Source organism: Nelumbo lutea, chromosome 1 (genome assembly GCF_056320005.1).
Source record: "Nelumbo lutea isolate HS-2025 chromosome 1, American lotus-T2T, whole genome shotgun sequence".
NCBI lineage: Eukaryota > Viridiplantae > Streptophyta > Magnoliopsida > Proteales > Nelumbonaceae > Nelumbo > Nelumbo lutea.
Window position 1 is genome coordinate 154,673,501 of NC_142684.1, and position 15,805 is coordinate 154,689,305.

Sequence of the window (15,805 nt, forward strand, 5' to 3'; positions counted from 1 at the left end):
GTAGATTTAATATTGATTTTTAAAATATCTCTAAATTTTCCTCTTATTCTTATAATCCTAGGATTCCATAATTTCATTTATAAAATACCCCCAAATCCCATAATCATATTTGTAAAATATCTATAAATTATATTTTTTAGGTAATTGCCTCAGGGTTGAGAAAATTTAGGGATTCCTCATCCCCGATGGGGAATGGGTGCCTCGCCCCTAACCTGCCCCACCACTAGGGTTGGGGTGAGGATGGAACAAAGTGTCTTGACTTATGGGGGGAGCTACAAGGAGGGTGTCCATCCCATGCATCACACCACCCAACTACTACTAATAAAAATATAAAAAATGAGGCTACTTAATAAACTCACCCACAACTCCTTTTATGCCCTTATGATTCTTCCAAAATTAGTGTTTTTCCCTCCACTTTTGGGAGATTAAAAATATCCAATATGAGGTTAGATAAAATTGTCTTAAAATGTGCATGGGGTAAGTTAATTAAGCATCTCCTGTGTTTCTCTAATATATACTTAAGCCCCCATTGTATTTTGACCTCCAAAAAACCTCCATTTCTCAAATAAATACTTATAATTTTGATTTAAAAACTAAGAAAATTTACTTAAACCCTTTTATGTTTTTTTGACAAATATTATATGAACTTCACAAAAATCTCCCTTCATATATATTAAATAAAGAAAAATCTATGATGCGAAAAAAGATATGCTATGGGAAGAGTTTTGACCAATAACCACCCATGAATTTTGATAAATAACACCTAATTGGTTACATGGTTTTTGATTTCAATTGACTAGTTAAAAGTCTTTCAGATATCATATCTTTTCTATATCATAGTCAAACCCATTAAATAAATATGCAAACACTGAAATGCATGAGATCACATCTCCACGCACAAGGAGCCGCCCCACAACGCCCCACAACACATCATTGTTATGTATTGTGAACATATCCTGATGATGACATCATAGAGACTGATACTATGGAAATGTTCCCAATACACAATGTGCTGTGGGGCGGAGATGCGAACTTGAAATGCACCCCTTCCATTAATTATCACGACCAAAAAAAGGCTATTACACAATGTTGATCCCAACTTTTGGCTTGAAATGGGTATATCTGATCATCGGATATGGCTCCGACCTTTTTCTTTTCACCACAGTGCTGGAATAGTAGACGTTCCAACTCTCTCCCAACATATCTGATACTGCACATTTTATCATGATATTGGGGGCCTACCAAAAAGGTAGGACCCACCATGTATGATGACATGTGTGGTGTGAGATCATGTTGAGAGGGTATTCTAGCATCTTTTGCTGTGCTGGTGGCTCAATTGGAAGAATCATTGATTTATTGTAGCAAAGACATGGGACAAATTCTGTTATCACCACTTCACGAGGGATGGAGATGAACTACCCTGGTTGTGTAGCCCCATGAAGCAAAATATAAAAACACTATTAATTTCTTCTTCTTCTTTCTTTTTATATCTTTTGGAGAATTGCACAACCGAGTTAGTTAGACCTGACAAAAAGTTGACCCAACCCAATCCAAAAAAATAGGGTTAGGGTCTCATATTTGGCAATCCAAATGTGAAAATGACTCGACCTACCCGAAAAATGGGTTGAGTCATGGGTCAACCCGCTGGCTCAATTGTTAAGTCTAATTGGGATTATTTATGCATTATTGGAAGTTTCCACTCTTTAATTTTTTTTATTTAGTCTTTACTTTTTATTGTTTACTCTTTAAATTGTTAAATGTTCAAGTTTTTTATTTTATATTTGGAATTTTAAGGTTAATTGTTTTAATTTTGACATTTTTCATATTATTTTTTATTTTTTTAAATTTCAATTATTTTTTTAGATGACCCAAATTGACCAATGGGTCAACCCTAATCCGAACATTTAAGATTAGGGTATAGCATTTGACAATCCAACCTAAAATCCAATCTGACCCAAAAACAATCATGAATACCTCGACCCAACCCGAACCGACCCACCCAACCTGATTGTCAGTTCTAGAGGTAGCCCATCCCTCAACCTAGGTGCAAAGGCTGGATTCGATGTCAAGTCTCCGCTAGGCACCTTGCCTCTTATTATTTTATTTTATTTTCTTGTTTATGAAGTAGTCATTTTTCATACTCTAACCTGCATGGTTGCATTCTCACACTTGTCAGCCGAAGATTTTACCTATACTTTAAGCCCCTAGAATAACGGTGTTAAATGTAAACATTATTAATAAGGGCATAATGATAACGGAAGGGGCATTTACATATTTATTTAAAACGTGAAGGGAGTTATTTTTGCAGAGTTCAAACTATAGGGGTTTAAATATTTGTCAGAAAATACAAGGGCGAGGTTTAAATCCTTCTCCCAAAAATGGTATGCGGATTGGATGGTATCCAGTGTCTGCATCACCTAAGACATACGCAAGCTGAGTGATTATGTTCGTGGATTCGTTTGGGAACAAAATAATATCGTGGGACGAACATAAAAAAAGCAGTGCTTCGCTGATCCTGGAGATGCAGAAGCGACTGACCGACTGAGAGCGCGAGGTTGGTTGGTGTATGGCTCGGTCCGTTTTGGACGTTCCTACCCTTAATTCTACCTCGAGACTTCTTGCTTCGTTGGATCTCAACGACGAACACAAGACGGTAATCTCCGTTTTTTTTTCCGTCTCTTTCAATTTATGTGGCAATGGTTTTGTATTTGTCTGTGCTAGTGATCTGTTGTTAGGGTTTGTTCATATTGATTCGAATATGAAAATTTCAATCTGGGTCTGTATGATGTAATATACCTTCTGTTTTATTTGGCATTGAAATGCAATTGTTCCCATTTTGTTCGGCCATTTTTTTAATTATGTTTCTGTTTGGTAATGTTTTCTTTCATTTTTTGATCGGTTCATCTCTTTTCCGTCATCATCATGCTCATCTTCTTCCTGTTTTAATGGAGGGAGATGGTAAAAGCTCTAAAATCTGAATTGGGTTCTTTTTCTTTCTTTCATTTTTTTTTTTCAGTTTCGTAGTTGGGCATATTGTTGTTCCAATTTTGCTCGTCTTGGCCATGTCGGCTTACTATCTCTCTGCCCCCAAACCATCTATCTCTCTATATGTTTTCGTTATATTACTCGGGATGTTTTACGGCGACCTGCTTTTTCTTTTGGTTGATTAATGGATGATGAATATATTTTGATTTGATGAATTTGCAACCAAAGGGAACGCAGATTGTCTCTGGATTTAGGATTGGGTTTTCATTATTCACAGGTCCCCCCCCCTCTTCTCTCTCCCTTAATTTTTTTTTGGTATTATCTAAACCAACAAAATGATTTCTTTTAACAAGAATGTTTTCTTCATGGCAAGTATTCATTTTTTTTTTTTTTGAGCTTTTAAATTGGCAGATGCAGAATATGGATGATTTGGACATTGATCATGTAACGGATGTTCCTGATACTCCTGAAAGACAGACCATGCGGAAGAATGGTGGGGATAGTTTCGAAAAGAACGTTGGTTCTTCAGTGGCTCGTGAGTCTGAAAGTTCTGAAGTATCGGGTAAAGGTGTTCCCGGTTTGCTGAGGGGTGGTGGTAGGCTGATCGCTGAAAATGTTAATGGCAGAAGATCTTATCATCGTTCCTCCAAAGATTTCAGTAGTTCTGACAAAATAGAGAATGACATTTCCGCTGTTTTCTCCTCATTGGATAATGGGACTTTTCCCAAGAACTCTAATTTTAGGAATATGATACTACGCCAATCTTCTGCACAACCACAACATTTGGAACACATTCATTCTAGTTCTCATGGTCATAGAGGTAATAATCATCTGATTGGTAGAGCTAAAGTTGGTGGTATCTCTGATGCTCCTGAAGTATCTATCTCTAATGTCAGAAATCAAGATGGAAACAGGGGAAAACTAATTGATTTGATTTCAAATGACAAAAGCCCTTCATGTTCTACCAATCTTAGAAATACAAGAAGGAAGATGACCGCATGTGACACAAACTTTGATAAAGGAAAAGCTGTGTTCACTGAGGATCCTAAGCCTTTTAGTTCCATACCTGAGAGCTATGTTCTAGATTTAACAGTGCAGAATGAATTTAGTGGGATGCCTGAAAAGGGAAGTAGTGCATCCAAATATCCAGCTGAAGGGATTAAAAAAGCACCGACAGTACCCAACGGCTTTTCTTTATCACATGTTGGCCGAAGCCCTTCAAAAGCACCCAGCAACACCTGCAAAGGAAAAAGCAAATTGGATGATGCATCTAATAATGCTGGAGATGATTCCCAGAATGTGAATGGTATAGATTTGTCTAATGCTTCCCAGTCAAAAACCAAACAAATCATTCTAATTCCTCCACAGTCTACTTCCTCACCGAGGAGAGCCGGGCAAAAGAGGCTAGTTCGCAATGGGTGCATCTCTCCATATAACATAGCAAGAGCTAAACAAACTGCTGAAAGCCTTGGTATGAGTTCTGGTGGTGCCAAACAGGATTACATCAGAGAAGCAGTCTCCGGCGGTGGGACTTCATCTTGTCAAATACCCATTGCCATCTCTAGTTCTGAAGGCAACCATACTGATAGAAAGAAAGGAAAGGGATTAATGAATGATAGGATTCCAGAAAAAGTGAATAGTGACAAAGGCATACATTTTCCAAGCAGGTAACTTCTAGCTCCAGCATTTCAGACTAAACATTTTGTTTTTTTGTATTTATGATTCATCTAATCTTAAATAAATGTCAATGCATAAATATGCCTTCAGTTAGTAAGCATTCTGTCACAGTTGTCACAATTGCTTTTATACTTTTCCTTGTTTCTTTGCTTTCTGTTTTTTATTTATTTGCTATTTTTTTTTATGAACAAATGGTCTTCTTTTGGTTAACTGGGATACTCATGCTAAGCCATTTTTTAGTGAATGAAAGAAATGTGAGAACCCATCTTGCTTACTTCAGATCCATATTATCCTCTAGATAATGATCCTTCATTATTTATATTTTTGGATTTAGGGCTGGAAACGGTATCCGATTGCCTGAATCGAATTCAAATTTGATCCCATTAAGGGTGATATGAATTCAATCTGTTTATGCTTTATAATTGGATTGAATGTGGATCCACCCTATCCAATCCAATATAATCAGATCAATCTGATTTAAATATATATGCTCATATTTACAATATGCTTAGAATTTATATTGTATCTACTAGTAAAGTTGATTTGAATGTTTGTTTTTACTAAATTTTCTATAGTTTCAAGTTTCATATAAGTAATTTCAATTAGTTTTGTTCATAAAATATAATATCAGTAACTTTTAGTTCATTTTATTAATACTATTATAATATTTTGATCATTTTTAGTTTAAATTATTTATACTATTTAATATCCGGTTGCAATATGAATTTGATTTGAATCTGACATAAATCCGATGGATAAGATCTGATTCAAATTCAATACAAACAAATTAAATTTGGATCTATCCATGTCCAATCTGATTTGTTCTGTTTACAGCCCTATATGGATTATTATTTTTTATTTTTTTTGGGTTACATTGCTTTTAGTTATTCAATGTCAGCCTTTTTTGTTGCATAAGATTCAATTGGGTAAGAGCTCAACCAGCTATATTAAAAATAAAGTTAACACATTTATATATATTATTTATGTTTACACACAGTACACTTTTCAGTAAACTGGTTAATGATGGTGGATTGCTCAGAAGAGTAATTACCATTATCATCCTTAAAGAAAGAATATAGAAAGCTATTCTATTGGATCCTCTCTGAGAACACCTCATCCTGATGAAAAATTCAAATCTTCTTTATGGAAAAAGTACATTAACAATTTCATGGGACATAATAAAGGAGCGTTATAGAAGTGTTTCTGAAGGATGCTCAAGATCGCTCCCATGGATTTATAGAGGCATTTGGTCATACATCACATGGGGGTCCCTGGTGTTAAAAGAATTTAAAGAAAAGGAACAGCTGGGCATTTAGAGAGTTGGAAAGAAATAAAGTTATAGGGGTAATTTCTGACTTCATCTTTACCTCAATCTATTTCCTTAGAGTCAACCCCATGGTTTGACATAGTACACACTTTATCCCTTCAGATTGAATTGACAAACTCAAAATGGATGAGATTCCTGCCTGATGGCAATTAGGATTCCAAAAGATCATTTTGGTACCATTTGACCTTCAATTTTGAATTAGAATCTGGTCTCATAGGACTGATAAATAAACCTCTACTTTGAGAGTACAGTAAGGTATATAAAGAAACAATGAGAAATATACCATAACAGAATGAGGGTGATAGAAGAGATTTCTTATCTGATTCATTAGTCACAGGGTTTGAATTAATCAACTTTGATGTAGTCTCCTTCCTTTTTCCAATCCAATTCTTTAGGCTTCTCTGAAATGCGTTTGTATCTGGAGAAGGCTTCTATCTAATTTGTCTTGTACTGGTACATATTAGCTGAGAAGCACAAAGAGTATTTGATTTGTGCTCTGGTATAAGTCTCTTCTTTAAACATAGCCACTTCGCCATCTATACCGTTACAACCTGCACATACAAAGAAGGCTTCTGATATTGCATTGACATAAGTCTTGTTCAGGTTCCCCAGGCAATTGTTGTCTGCCTTGCACATACTAGCAGATTGAATGGATGTTTGAATAAAAGAACTGGGGCCTTAATCTGCATTCTTTAATAAATACATACAATATTCAAATGAATTGCATTATTCCCTGAGTTATTTGAGTTGATAGGCAATGACATATTAAAGTGAAATGATAGCCTACTTCTAACTCCCTTTTAAACATTTAAAACATTGATTTATATATGGTTGTAGTTTGGATATTATTCACCACTTCTAGATGGTTCTTGTTTTTAGTGTGTTCCGACAAGTCTTGTTCAGGTTCATGGTTCCCTAGATAACTATTTTCTGCCCTGTACGTGTTGTGTGAATAAGGTGTCCAAATAAAGGAACCTGAGCCTTAATCTATGTCTTCTAATGAACACATAAAATATACAAATTAGTTGTGTTATCCCTGAGTTATTTGAGTTGATAGGCAATAGAATATTCTAACTGCTTTTTTAACACTTGGCACATTGACTTAACGTATGTATGATTTGTAGATTTCCCATTATTTGCCACTTCTAGATGTTTCCTGTTTTTTTTTTTTATACATTTTTTCTTGTTGTTTGTGGCATGCTTGATATTTGTGATTCACATATTTTCTCGTGTACAACTTGTAGTGTTCTGTGCACAGTTGTAGTGTTCCATTCATAGCATGGCATTTTTTCTGCAGTTTGATATACCCTGTAGAAGAGGCTATTAGCAATGAAGCTACTGCTGGAGACATTTCCCAGTGTTTTGAAGACACAGGTGGTTGGAGAAGCACACATAATAGTTCAAGAAGAACATCTTCACCATTGATTGGTGAGTTTGGACATCTTCCTGGGGGTGGTCAAAGGCATAAAAACAGAACAGAAAGTTTAAATTGTATGAATGTAGTTAACAGCAGTCCTGAGACTGATTTTGTTGATGTTGGGGATCCAGGATCTATTCAGCATAGGCCCACTCAACGTTTAGCTCAAACATCTTCCAATGTTGCTTATGAGCCACACAATGTAAATGGACAATTTCATAGAACAAATAAGCTAATGAAAAGACAAAAGAAGCATGGTTCATCTGGCAATACTGGTGAGTGCTCTACTTCAACTTTTGATGACTCAGAAGTTGCTTATCTCTGGTCATCTCGTGAACCTCCTAACACAAGAACAGCCAGATCTCAGAATCCTCATTGTCATGGCACCTCAGGACCTATTATAGAAATTGATTACTTGTCTCCAGAAATGAGATGCAATAATCCTCAAGATACAAGTCGAATAGTTGATGATGACTCAGATGCTAGGGCAAGACAGGTAGAAGCTGATGAGATATTGGCTCGACAACTCCAAGAACAATATTATCGTGAGTTGCCTGGAGCTGGGGATGGAGAGGTGGTTATTCTCTTCAATTGGTGCTTATTATATGTCATGAAAAACTATTTGCTGATCATTCCTTATATTTATGTCTAACTATCAACAGATTGATGCAAGTATTGCATGGACACTACAACAGGAAGAGGATACACAACATGCTTCCTTTCGTACGCATCAGCGGTCATCACATCCTGTAAGTGAAGCATTATATATGCTGAGTTTTGCTAATGAAATAACAAGTTGATAATAAGGATCCATAAAGAAGCTAACAATGACCTTCATATGAAAAGCTTTTAATCCTTACATATCTTAGAATTTGATGTGCAATTGAAGTGCATTATTGAATTCACATCTATTCAGACTTGGGTAGACAGTTGTAGTAGCCTGAAAGCAACCTACTATGTGACTTTCACTTGCAATGTTTCTTCAACTATTCTTTTTGGTCAGTAACTGATTTTATTAATGAAAGAGAATGATAACCTCATTCCTCTAGTATGTAGATAGAACCAGAATAGGAATATATAGATCAGCCAAAGGCTGTCCCACCATTCTTAAGTCAATATTTCTTTAAATTCGCTGCAACAATTCGAAATTACCAAAGATGGATGTATGTAATGAACTGAATACTTAAAGAAAACAGGGAAATAAATTTAACCTTTAGAAAGATATTGATCGTCATAGTCTAAGCCTTATCCCAACTATAGTGGGGTTGGCTACATGAATAGGATGTATGTAATAAACTGATTGCTTCAAGAAAACAGGGAAATAAATTTAACCTTTAGAAAGATATTCATCATCATCATCACCATCATCTAAGCCTTATCCCAACTATAGTGGGGTTGGCTACATGAATCCATTCCGTTCTGTTTAAAGCCATTTCAATTATTTACTATTAAGCACTTAAAATCATTGTTCACTACTTTGATCCATGTCCTTTTGATATACCCCTAGCCCTTCTAGCTCCTTCAACCTGCAACTTTAGAAAGACATTACATAATATAAACAATGCGAGTTAAATTACTAAGAGGAAGGTTGGAGGGGGAAGAGAGTAAATGATAAAATGCAAAATTTAAGTTCCTTATGTAATAAACTGGATAAAGTTCTCATTATGAATGATCCAATATGTAGAGGAACATTTCTACAAAAAATGGGATTCGTATGTGTTGAAGGCATTTTTTTTTTAATCCAAATAATATTTAAATAAATTATAACTCAAATAAGTGGGTTGGCTAGTCTGCTAGCCAAATCATTAAAACTATGGAAAAGTATCCCGTATGGGAGTTCCCTCTCTTTAAGTGGGAGGGACAGGTGCCTTTCACCTAGGAGGAGGAGGTAGTTACATAACTACCCCACTCCCTATTTAAGCTCCTTAAGGGGAAGCTAGAAGCACACAAGGAGAGACACTCTTCGGAGAAAATTGTCACAAGAGATTCTTAAGAAAAGCAAAGATAATGAGAGAAGAAAAGAGGAGTGCTCAAGGGAAGGCAGGGAATGAAAAGTCTCACTAATACAGGTAGAAAAAGGAAAGTCCTCTCTGTGAATACTTTCTATATTATGTCTTCTGCTATGTATCCTTCTCTCTCTCTCTCTCTCTTTTATTTTCACTTTTGAGAAAGGAAGTAGAGGGAAATAAACCATCTACAACTAGGTGCCTCTACTTGGTTGATTATGGTCCTTCTTTCAAGACAAAGTTAGGGATTAAACCATCTACGGTCTAATTCTCGAAGGCTGATTATGGTTCCCTTCAAATGAAAATGAAGAGTAGAGGGAAATAAACCATCTACAACCAGGTGCCTCTACTTGGTTGATTATGGTCTCTCTTTCAAGGCAAAGGTAGGGATTAAACCATCTATAGTCTAATTCTCGAAGGCTGATTATGGTTCCCTTCAAATGAAAATGAAGAGCAGAGGGATGAAAATTGTCTATAATCAAATATTCAGTTTGATTGACTACGATTTCCTTTTTGTATGCAAAAATCCAAGGATTAAGGCTGTCTACAATTAGAATTTCATCTGATTGACTACAGCTTATTGGTGAAGAAAGGAGTGAGAAGGAAATTTTCTTTGTATCAAAAAGAAAAGAGAAATGTGGAGATGTGCTCTTTCGTTGTTTGGGGCTTGGCTACTTTCATTGTTTGGGGGTAGTTGGAGTCTACTAGTAGAAGTTCATATGCTCTTCAACCATTCTACCTTTTATTGGCCTACAAAACTAGGGAGAATTGTGTGGAGATGTGCTCGTGCTGCTTTGATTTGGACTCTATGGGAAGAAAGAAATCTTATAATCTTTCAAGAAAAGGAAAGGAGTAGTCAGGATTTGAAAGACTGTGTGTTGAATAGGGCAATACATTGGCTGAAGACCTTGGGAATCTTTCATCAATTCTCCTTTAATGACCTTTGGAGAAACTGGTCAGCAGTAGCGAGGTGTTCATCTCTAAAGGACAAATCAATTACAAGCTGGTCGCCTCCATCCGAAGGCTCACTAAAGTTGAACTTTGATGGAAGTAGCATGGGTAATCCAGGTTTATCCGGAATGGGGGGTACTTTGGGAAATGCGAATGGAGAGATTTTGTTGCTTTACTCAGGTCCCTTAGGATTTGGGAACTCCATCAGGGCAGAACTTTTAGCTGTTGTACAAGGGGTGCAATTTGCAAACCAACTGGGGGTACAACAACTAATAATCGAGGGGGACTCCAAAGTGGTGGTGGGTTGGTTGAAAAATTCTGAAGAGGCTATGTGGCGATACAAGAATGAAATGAAGAAATTCAGTTGGTTGACAAGGAATATGTTGGTCACTGTACAGTGGGTGGGGAGATCAACAAATACTTTGTCAGATATGTTAGCTAAGCAAGGGGTAAATAGGGAAGAATTATTTTGGGCTCAGTTGTGATTCTTGTTTTTCTTTCCTAGTTTACTTGTAAGATTCAAGGAGGGGCTGCAGCTCGCGTCTCTCGCTGGGATGATGTATGAACTCACTCTAAATTTGCTTTTGAATCAATAAATTTATTATTATTCATCAAAATTTATTATTTTTGTATAGTTTCTCAATTGTATTTTCTTTTTCTTTCTTCCCATTCTTGTACACTTGATATAAAAGAAAAGCAAATGAAAAGTTCTTTTTAAGTACTCTATTGTTCTTTTCTTTTGTTCTATGCATTCATTTCTCCAAGTCAGAATCAACAGGTGTTCTCTACTTTCTTGTGGAGATGTAATTAAGGGGAACAATCCATATGATTTCCCTGAATGGGCCTTACCCAAAATAATAATAAAGAAAAGCTCAATCACTTGATTTTGTGAATTATGTTGCATGAGAATTTATTAAAATTTTCATACCAACAGTCTGCAGGGTGGCTGAAACAAATGGTTTACCAATGCTCACTTTTTTTTTATTTTTTATTTTTGGTTTACCTTTTAATTCTTGGTTGTTTTACCATGGTATGGTGTTCTGTAAGAAACATATTTTTAGCTTTATTCCAGTGGTACTAGTACTACTGATGCAACAAGAGCAAATAGGTTTTCTCCTGTAATCCTTGTGGATTCTGTCATTTGATACTGCTGGTTGTTTTACCATGGTATGGTGTTCTGTAAGAAACATATTTTTAGCTTTATTCCAGTGGTACTAGTACTACTGATGCAACAAGAGCAAATAGGTTTTCTCCTGTAATCCTTGTGGATTCTGTCATTTGATACTGCTGGATATGGAAATAGAGCTTACCATTACAAGTGTGTTGACTATAGTAAAATACTGTGATCATGTCAATGTAGAAATGTAGCTATCAAGGTGTTGCTTAGGTGCCCACCTAAACAAAATCACAAGTCAGGTGCTTTATTATAATATCATTACCACGGTTGCATCTTGTTAGTATGTCTGTTTATATGCTATATACATCGCCCATACTTTGTTTTAAGGTTGTATTGAAATTTAAAAGATCTAAGGGCTTTGAGAAGTATAAAAGAAAGAAGGATAGAGAAATTTCTTTTTTTCCTCTCTTTTTTCTAATCTCTCTCATATTATAAAAAGGTGGCTCAACCCTTGTTCTTTTTTTTTTCTCTCTTTCCTTGACTTTTATCTTAAATTTGTATTATATAAAATTATGTCCTTCTTTAGTTGCTAATTTATATGAAATTTCTCTATCAATACTTGTTAGATTTGATGCTATTTTTGTAAATATTGATATTAATACTAAAAAGGATTGCTATTTTTTTTTCAATTAATATGCATACTGATTGGTATATAAAACTAGGGAACTAACCTAAAATTTTGTTTTTTTACTGTATAAAATTCTTAATTGTTTGCCTAGGAGCCTACTTGGCCACTAGGTAGTAGGTACCCCACTGTTGCCTAGAACTGCCTATGGCGCTATACACCTTGACAACTATGTGTAGAAGCTGAAGCTCATGGAAATACTATCTCTTAGAACTGTGCCAACTTGCTTATAATACAAATAACATGTACTTCAATTTATGAGAATATAAGCTATTCAAAAGTTTTGGTTTGTTGTAAGTTTCAGTTGTTAAACTTGCTTATTTATGTTTACATTTTTTATTCTTAACTAAAATTTCTTTATTAATTTATGTGAAAGAATGTCTCCCTCTTGGGGTGCCTTTGGGGGTATAGTTATGCTTTGGAGAGAGGATGTGGTAGAACCATTAGAGGAACTGATAGGCAGTTTTTCTGTCTCTTTGAAGTTCAAGATGGTGGAGGATGGTTTTACTTGGGTGTTAACCAATGTGTATGGGCCAAATAATTATAGGGAGAAATGAATTGTGGGAAAAGCTTCACAAGATTCAAGGGTTATGGGAATGTCATTGGTGTTTAGGTGGAGATTTCAATGTAATAAGGTTCCTAAATGAGTCAAACAATCCCCAACAAGCTATCACTACTAGCATGAGGAGGTTCAATGATTTTACCAATAATTGCGATTTAAAGGAATTTCCTTTGCTACAAGCCAACTTTACTTGGTCCAATTTTTAGGAGAACCCATCTTGCTCAAAATTAGATAGATTCCTTTTCAATGAAAGTTGGGAAGCACACTGGAGGGGGTTGGTGGCTAAGGCTTTGCCTAGAGTGATCTCAGACCATTGCCCTATCGAGCTAGGCCAAGAAACTTTTGGTGGTGGACCTAGACCTTTTAGGTTTGAGAGCATGTGGCTAACACATCCAGACTTTGTGCTGAAGGTTGAGGAATGTTGGAAAGAAGAGATTAGGGGAGTGAAGTGGAAAGGGGTGAGGTTCCATAAGAAATTAAAAAGTTTGAAATCTAAACTAAAAGATTGGAATATGGAGGAGTTTGGTAGCGTGGAAGATTTCAAAGTTAAATTGTCAACTCAAATTGAGAATCTAGACTCAAAGGAGTACCAAAGGATCATGAGTGTACAAGAAAGAGAGTTGAGATGGAAGTTGAAGAAAGAACTAGAAGAGGTCCTTTTGAGGGAGGAAATCTCCTGGAGGCAAAAATCTAGGCATAAGTGGATCAAGGAAGGGGATGGGACTACCAAGTTTTTTCATGATATGGCCAATAGGAGGAGGAAGAAAAACTTTGTGGCTAAGCTTGAGGTCGAGGGAGTGGAAATTGAGTCTCAAGAGGAGATGGCTAACTGTTTTGTAGCCCACTTTAAATCCATTTTGAGTAGACCTTTGGGGGAGTCGGGTGAAAGTGGAGGGTTTGGATTGACCAAGTTTATCTACCTTAGAGATGGGCTGGCTGGAAAGAAACTTTGAAGAAGAGGAGATAAGGAAAACTGTCTTCTCAATGGATAGATCCAAGGCGCTTGGACCTGATGAGTTTACTATGGCCTTTTATCAAGACTGTTGGAACATTATCAAAGAAGACTTGTTTGAGGTTTTTAAGGAATTTGAAAACAACCATGTTATTAGTCGGGGGATAAATGCTACCTTCCCAGCTATTATCCCTAAGAGACTCGATGCAAAACATCCTAAAGATTTCAGGCCGACCAGTTTGGTGACCAGCATATACAAGATTGTGGCAAAAGTGCTACTGTTGAGACTTGAAAAGGTTTTTCTCTCTCTCATTACTCAAGCTCAAAGAGCTTTTGTACAAGGTAACAAATTATAGATCAGATCCTCATGGCAAATGAATGTGTGGAGGATATGAGAAGATCAAGTAATCATGGCTTTGTTTGTAAGTTGGATATTGAGAAAGCCTATGACCTGGTGAATTGGAATTTTTTACTAGAAGTGTTAAGGAAATGTGGATTTGGGAACAGGTGGTGTAGTTGGGTGAATGGTTGTATAACATCTTGTCATTTTTCAGTTCTAGTTAATGGAGGGGTCAAGGATTTTTTCCCAGCTTGTAGAGGGTTAAGACAAGGTGATCCACTTTCACCTTTCTTGTTTACACTTGTGGCAGATGTGTTTAGCAGAATGATTTCTAAGCAGACAGGGAGGAGCTAATAAGTGGTTGGAGGATAGGTAGAAATAATGTCCCGATGACCCACCTCCAGTTTGCGGATGATGCTATCATTTTCTGTGAGGGGAGAGACCTAAGGAGAGTGAGGAACCTGAAATCTCTTATTAAATCCTTTTGAGTCTGCCTCCAACTTGTCAATCAACCTTGATAAAAGCTGCGTGGTGGGAATCAATCTGGAGGAGGGGGAGATATTGCAGATTGCTTAGGATGTTCTATGTTCCATTGGCCTTTGATCTATTTGGGGCTTCCTCTAGGAGCTAGCCCCAAAGAAAGTAAATTTTGGTATCCAATTGTGGAAAAGCTTGAAAAGAGGTTGGTGTCTTGGAAGAAGAGTTATATTTCCATAGGGGGTAGAGTGACATTGATTAGGGCTACACTTGCTAGTCTGTCGATTTATTTTCTATCGGTATTCAGGATACCCTCAAGGGAAGCTAAGAAGTTAGAAAATTGATGAGGGATTTTTTGTGGGAGCCAGGGGAAGTGAAAAAAGATCATTTGATTAGGTGGGAGATAGTTAGCAGAAGCAAGGAAGAAGGGGGACTAGGACTAGGTAACCTAATTCATAAGAACGACGCTCTGCTAGGGAAGTGGTTATGGAGATGGCCTTTGGAGAGGGAGAGTAGCACAAGGTGGTGACTAGCATTCATGGCTGTTTGGTGAATGGATGGGATGCTGGGATATCTCGATGGGGGCGACCCTTACAACACCATGGAAGGCTATACATGGGATTCTTCCCCATTTTCTCAGTCTGGTCAGGTATGATGTCTACTCTAGAAGTAATGTTCTTTTTTGGGAAGACCTTTGGATGGGAAACCAACCCCTTAAAGACCTTTTTCCATCTCTTTACTCTCTCTCCCGTTACAAGAAAGAGCCAATTTCCAAGTTTACCTCTTCCCCGGTTTCTCCTTTGGCATTGAACTGGGATTTTGGTTTTCGAAGAGGGTTAAGTGATGATGAATATACTTGTGTTTTTGAACTTTTGTCATCACTCGAGTCCACTTGTTTGGATCCCCCCAATTCTGATTTAAGAATTTGGACCCCTAACCCGAGAGGCTGTTTTACTTGCTCCTCCTCTTTCAAATTCCTTTGCTCTTTCTTCTGCACCCTTGGCTTTCCCAGTTAAAGAAGTCTGGATCAGACCTATTCTCCCAAAGATTGCTGTTTTCTGTTGGGAAGTCTACTATGGTAAGATTAATACCTTTGATAACTTGCAGAGGAAGAGACCAAATTGGTGCTTATCTCCGAATTGGTGTGTCCTTTGTAAAGCTCAAAGTGAGGACTGTTACCACTTACTGATCTCTTGTTCCTTTGCTGCAGCTCTATGGGATTGGATTTTTGGGCTGTTTGAGAGTAGGTGGAACCTACCATCCGATATTAGCTTGTTGTTTAGTCCGTCTACTTTTGAGTGGCACACAA

At 36.8% G+C, this 15,805-nt stretch overlaps 1 protein-coding gene across 22 annotated transcripts in view; it reads left to right on the top strand.

Moving 5' to 3' along the window:
• The first annotated feature begins 2,354 nt into the window (after positions 1–2,354).
• Positions 2,355–15,805, top strand: part of LOC148878535 (RING/U-box superfamily protein) — a 47,678-nt gene continuing 34,227 nt past the window's right edge. For 2 of the 22 annotated variants that reach the window (XM_088956351.1, XM_088956355.1), the window contains exons 1-7: positions 2,524–2,653; positions 3,214–3,262; positions 3,397–4,652; positions 7,287–7,417; positions 7,538–7,681; positions 7,799–7,980; positions 8,069–8,155. In XM_088956351.1, coding sequence (XP_088812477.1) covers positions 3,397–4,652; positions 7,287–7,417; positions 7,538–7,681; positions 7,799–7,980; positions 8,069–8,155 — 1,800 coding nt within the window. In that variant the 5' untranslated portion in view covers positions 2,524–2,653; positions 3,214–3,262. Of the gene's footprint in view, positions 2,654–3,213; positions 3,263–3,396; positions 4,653–7,286; positions 7,981–8,068; positions 8,156–15,805 lie in introns of all 22 variants that reach the window. The other 20 variants (XM_088956324.1, XM_088956332.1, XM_088956297.1 and 17 more) reach the window with 14 other exon arrangements.